The sequence below is a fragment of the Dendropsophus ebraccatus genome, chromosome 12, assembly GCF_027789765.1.
Source record: "Dendropsophus ebraccatus isolate aDenEbr1 chromosome 12, aDenEbr1.pat, whole genome shotgun sequence".
Taxonomy (NCBI): Eukaryota; Metazoa; Chordata; class Amphibia; order Anura; family Hylidae; genus Dendropsophus; species Dendropsophus ebraccatus.
This window is the reverse complement of record NC_091465.1, coordinates 19,505,026-19,511,101: the sequence shown is the minus strand read 5'-3', so window position 1 is coordinate 19,511,101 and position 6,076 is coordinate 19,505,026. Positions and strand designations below refer to the sequence as shown.

General features: G+C 44.6%; 1 protein-coding gene across 2 annotated transcripts in view; it reads left to right on the top strand.

Annotated features, from left to right (window-relative positions):
- Window positions 1-5,651: 5,651 nt before the first annotated feature.
- Window positions 5,652-6,076, top strand: part of CCDC15 (coiled-coil domain containing 15) — a 30,656-nt gene continuing 30,231 nt past the window's right edge. For both annotated transcript variants that reach the window (XM_069947191.1, XM_069947190.1), the window contains exon 1: window positions 5,652-5,882. In XM_069947191.1, coding sequence (XP_069803292.1) covers window positions 5,712-5,882 — 171 coding nt within the window. In that variant the 5' untranslated portion in view covers window positions 5,652-5,711. The remainder of the gene's footprint in view (window positions 5,883-6,076) is intronic.

Genomic DNA, 6,076 nt, shown 5'->3' with positions numbered 1-6,076 from the left:
TCTGCACTCTGCAGTCAGTAATATAGAATGGAGTTGTTAGGAGGAGGTCTACACTCAGCAGTCAGTAATAGAATGGAGTTGTGAGGAGAAGGTCTACACTCTGCAGTCGGTTATATAATAGAATGAAGCTGTTAGGAGGAGGCCTGCACTCTGCAGTCAGTAATATAATAGAATGGAGTTGTTAGGAGGAGGTCTACACTCAGCAGTCAGTAATAGAATGGAGTTGTGAGGAGAAGGTCTACACTCTGCAGTCGGTTATATAATAGAATGGAGTTGTGAGGAGGAGGAGGAGGTCTACACTGTAGTCAGTAATAGAATGGAGTTGTGAGGAGGAGGAGGAGGTCTACACTGTAGTCAGTAATAGAATGGAGTTGTGAGGAGGAGGAGGTCTACACTCTAGTCAGTAATAGAATGGAGTTGTGAGGAGGAGGAGGTCTACACTTTAGTCAGTAATAGAATGGAGTTGTGAGGAGGAGGAGGTCTACACTTTAGTCAGTAATAGAATGGAGTTGTGAGGAGGAGGTCTACACTCTGCAGTCAGTAATATAATAGAATGGAGTTGTTAGGAGGAGGTCTGCACTCTGCAGTCAATTATAGAATGGAGTTGTGAGGAGGAGGAGGAGGTCTACACTCTGCAGTCAGTAATATAGTAGAATGGAGTGGAGCAACAGCTCGCATTGATGTACAATCCTGGATGAGCTGCACTACCTGAGCCACTAGTGTGGGTTGTAGAGTCCGTCTCATTCTACCACGATTGTGAAAGCACCACCAACAATCAAAAGTGACCAAAACATCAGCCAGAAAACATAGGTACTGAGAAGTGAGCTGTGATCCCCACTTGCAGAATCGCTCCTTTATTTAGTGTGTCTTGCTAATTGCCAAAAATTTCTACCTGTTGTCCATTCCATTTGCACAACAGCATGTGAAATTGATTGTCAATCACTGTTGCTTCCTAATGGTACTTTTACACGGAGCGATAATTCGCCCGATTAACGATTTTAAATGAACAATGTTTTTTTTATAAGGATCAGCGTTTAGACGGAACAATACATCGTACGGAAAAATTGTTATGCGATCGTTTTGCGATCGCTTAAGCCTTTCTCACACATAGGTGAAATCGTTGAAAGAATGTTTACACGGAACGATCTGCGAATTTTTTGCAAACGATCAATGATAATTTGAGAACATGTTGAAAGATCAAAATGAATGATTTCACGCTCATCGTTTGATCGTTCGCTGCGTTTACACAAACGATTATCGTTCAAATTTGATCGTTATCGTGCAAAAACGATAAATCGTTTCGTGTAAAACTACCATAATGGTGCATTTACACAGACAGATTTATCTGACAGATTTTTGAAGCCAAGGCCAGAAACAGATTATAAACTGGGAACAGAACAGGTCATAAAGGAATGACTGAGATTTCTCCTCTTTTCCGATCCATTCCTGGCTTTGGCTTCAGAAATCTGTCAGATAAATCTGTGTGTATAAACGCACCATAAGTGGACAGTTTGATTTCACAGAAGTTTGATTTATGGTGCGTTTACACGGAAAGATTATCGTTCGAATTTTTGCAATAACAATCGCATTTGAGCAATAATTGGCTCGTGTAAACACAGCGAGCGATCAAGCGACGAGTGAAAAATCGTTCATTGTGATCTGTCAACATGTTCTCAAATCGTAGTTGGTCGTTTGCTAAAAATTCATAGATCACTTTGTGTAAACAGTCTTTCAAAGATTCACCCTATGTGCGAGATGGGGTTAAGCGATCTTAAAAATGATCGCAATAACGATTTTTGTAACAATTTATCAGTCTGAATGCTGATCGTTATAAAAGCCAAATCGTTGCTTCAAAATCATTTAACAGTCGATTGGGCAAATTATCGCTCTGTGTTAACGGACCATTACTTGGAGTTATATTTTGTTGTTTAACCCTTTGTGGACCAGGCTAATTTTCGTTTTTGCATTTTCCATTTTTCCTCCTTGTGCTTAAAAGGCCATAGCACTTGCATTTTTACACCTACAGACCCACATGAGCCCTTATTTTTTGCGTCAATATGTCAGGATGGTATCTCTGCAGAGCATTATGCGCCCCTCGGCTCGTGCTGTTCGGCCGAGAAGGCACTGATTTTCTTGTATCCTGTTTCTGTGTTTTGTTTGCAGGGTGTGAACACTGGTTTATATGCTCACCTTTGTTGGGAGACACACCCGACTTCACCTGCTGAATTCTGTCTGGCCATGTCATGGTTAATCTGTGTTTGGGTTCTGCTGTGACTGACAGGTCATCCTGCCAGTGGATCTGTCTTGTTCTCAGGTGTCTGTGCTTGGAGATCAGGGGGATGGTCCAATTACATTCTGGACCAGAATCCTGGCCTCCTATATAACTAACCCAGTCTGTGCTCTCATTGCCGGATATTGAGCTTGTCTCTGCCTGGTTCTGTGTTTGCTACTCTTGCTCTGTTTATTCTGACCCTGCTTTGCCTTTCTGACCATTCTTGTTTGCTGCCTGCCCCAGACCATACTGCCTGTATATTGACTTTGCCTTCGGATTGTGATTTTGTACTTTTGCTGCCCGTTTGTTGTGACCCGGACTGTTGACCATTCGTTATTGTGTTTTGTCTGTCTGTCTTGTCCTTGTGTCCCACCTAGCCAGCGCAGGGACTGCCGCCCAGTTGCTCGCCGCCATTTTAGGGCGGATTGTGGCAAATAGGTAGAGGACAGTGGGCGGGGCTGAGCTTAGGGCTCACTGTTTGTCTTGTCCTGCTGTCCGGTTCCTAACACAATAATTGCACTTTGCAATGACAGGCTGAATTTTTGCATAAAACATGCTGCGAAACCAGAAAAAAATTATATGCACGACGAAATAAAAAAAAATAAAAATCTTTTTCTTTGGGGGGGGGCTTCGTTTTTATGCCGTGTGTCCTATGGAAAAACTGATGGTATATATATTCCTCAAGTCGTTACGATTAAAACGATATGTAACATGTATAACTTTCATTGTATCTGATGGCCTGTAAAAAATTCAAACCATTATTAACAAATATATGTTCCCTAAAATCGCTCCATTCCCAGGCTTATAGCGCCTTTATCCTTTGGTCTATGGGGCTGTGTGAGGTGTCATTTTTTTGCGCCATGATTTGTTCTTTCTATTGGTATCTTGATTGCGCATATACGACTTTTTGATTGCTTTTTATTATAATTTTTCTGGATTTGATGCGACCAAAAATGCACAATTTTGCACTTTGGGATTTTTTTTTACGATAACGCAGTTTACCGTGCGAGATCAGGAATGTGGTTAATTAATATTTTGGGCGATTACGGACACGGCGATAGCAAACATGTTTACTTATTTTTTTATTTATAAAATGGGAAAAGGGGGGTGATTCTGACTTTTAGGGGAGGGGGCTTTTTATTAACAACACTTTTTTTTTTTTACTCATATACTAGAAGCCCCCCTGGGGTTAGAGTTATTCCCCCTGGGGGACATCTAGTATATGCACACTGATCTTTCATTGAGATCTATGCTGTATAGTTATACAGCATAGATTGTCGAGATCAGTGTTCTATTGCTTTTGGCTGCTGCAGCCAAAGGCAATAGAATGCCAAGCCGGGATCAGCGCCATTACGACGCAGACCCCGGCGGGCACCAGACACGGAGATCGCTCCTTCATGACAACGTCACGGGGGAGCGATCTCCCCACTAGACACCAGGGAATTGGCTGCAGGAAGTCTTCAGATGCTGCTGTCAACTTCGACAGCTGCATCTGAAGACTTAACTAGCGGACATGGCAATCGGACCATGCCCGCTAATAGCCGCGGTCCCGGGCTACATGCCTAACCCGGGACCGGGGCGGTTCAGAGCGGGGTCGCCGCGCAGCCCCGCTCTGAACTTCCCCACCCGCTCGGGGACCTACAGTTACGTCCTTGTGCGGGAAGGGGTTAAGTGTTCCCTTTGTTTTATTGAGCAGTGTATATCCTATTCATCCCAGGTGTACCTTGCGCAGGTAAGGTATTACCCATCGGTTTCTATGGTAGAAACGCTCCTAGCACTCTGCACTACAGATATATCCTGTTCATTCCTGGTCTATCTTGCACAGGAAAAGCACCACTCCCCTTTTTGGGTGGTTTCACAATGAGAAATCCAGGCCGTCGCTCGCATCTCTGCCCGTGCAATAAACTCCATTCTATGGTCAGGTGAATTCTGCCATCTGCCCAAAGAATTGACGTGTCAATTCTTTGGGCGGATTGCGGAATCCGCCCGACCATACAATGGAGTCTATTGCACGGGCAGAGATGTGAGCAGCGGAATCCGCTTGGAATGTGATCATTTCATTATCCTATTCGTTCCAGGTGTACCTTGGAGGTGAGGTGTTACACATTGGTTTCTATGGTAGATAAGCTCAGTCCACTGTGCACTTCAGATCCTGCTCCTTCCAGGTTTATCTAACACACAAAACCAATTAAAACCTTATTTTACATCTTTCTACATTGGAAATAATGTTCATTCTTTTTCTTCATTATTTTTGTTCATGCTTTTTAGTATGTCCCCGATTAGGGGAACAATTCCTACTAGCAACTCCATTCTAGCCTGCTCTATACTACACAGACTACATTACTGGCTGCAGAGTGCAGACCTCCTCCTAACAACTCCATTCTATTATATTACTGACTGCAGAGTGCAGACCTCCTCCTCACAACTCCATTCTATTATATTACTGACTGCAGAGTGCAGACCTCCTCCTAACAACTCCATTCTATTATATTACTGACTGCAGAGTGCAGATCTCCTCCTAACAACTCCATTCTACTATATCACTGACTGCAGAGTGCAGACCTCCTCCTCACAGCTTCATTCAATTATATTACTGACTGCAGAGTGTGGACCTCCTCCTAACAACTCCATTCTATTATATTACTGACTGCAGAGGGCAGACCTCCTCCTAACAACTCCATTCTACTATATTACTGACTTCAGAGTGCAGACCTCCTCCTAACAACTCCATTCTATTACTGACTGCAGAGTGTAGACCTCCTCATAACAACTCCATTCTATTATATTACTGACTGCAGAGTGCAGACCTCCTCCTAACAACTCCATTCTACTATATTACTTACTTCAGAGTGCAGACCGCCACCTAACAACTCCATTTTACTATATTACTGACTTCAGAGTGCAGACCTCCTCCTAACAACTCCATTCTATTACTGACTGCAGAGTGCAGACCTCGTCCTAACAACTTCATTCTATTATATTACTGACTGCAGAGTGCAGATCTCCTCCTAACAACTCCATTTTATTATATTACTGACTGCAGAATGCAGACCTCCTCCTCACAGCTCCATTCTATTATATTACTGACTGCAGAGTGTAGACCTCCTCCTCACAACTCCATTCTTGCCGGCTCTAGACTAAACAGACTAGAATCAGACTCCATGGTGAGAGGACATCCTCGTACCAACTCCATCCTAGACTCAACCGTGACAGGTAGGGGACACTGGTATAATATGAGAGGCATAAATGACCATAGGACCATACTGACCAATCAGCATGCACGATACATACCCCGCCCCACTGCACTGATGAGAGGGCTTACCCCATTGGACGAACGCCCAGCCAATTATACCTTCTTTAACAAACCGGAAACCGGATGTTGTTGTCATGGAGATCATAGACGCGGCCGTTTGAAAAGTCTCTGTGCGGGTGAAGGGTAATGGCGCCGCCTGTGCCGCGTCCTGTGAGGAGGAGAGAGGAGCCGGGCAGGGGGAGGACGAGCAGGCTGGTGGTGAACCGGGCGGTGCTCGCCGAGAGGAACCCGGGGAAAGTCGCTGCTGTGGGCGCCTGGATAGAGCCGGGGGACCTGGGAGCTGGATGCCGGGCATGGGTGAGTGATTGTGTACTCCTGATCACATGACCTCCTCCTCCTGTATACAGAGGGATATGGGGCTCATCATACAGCACCTCCATACTCCTGATCACATGACCTCCTCCTGTATACAGAGGGATATGGGGCCCATCATACAGCACCTCCATACTGCTGATCACATGACCTCCTACCTCTGTACACAGAGGGATATG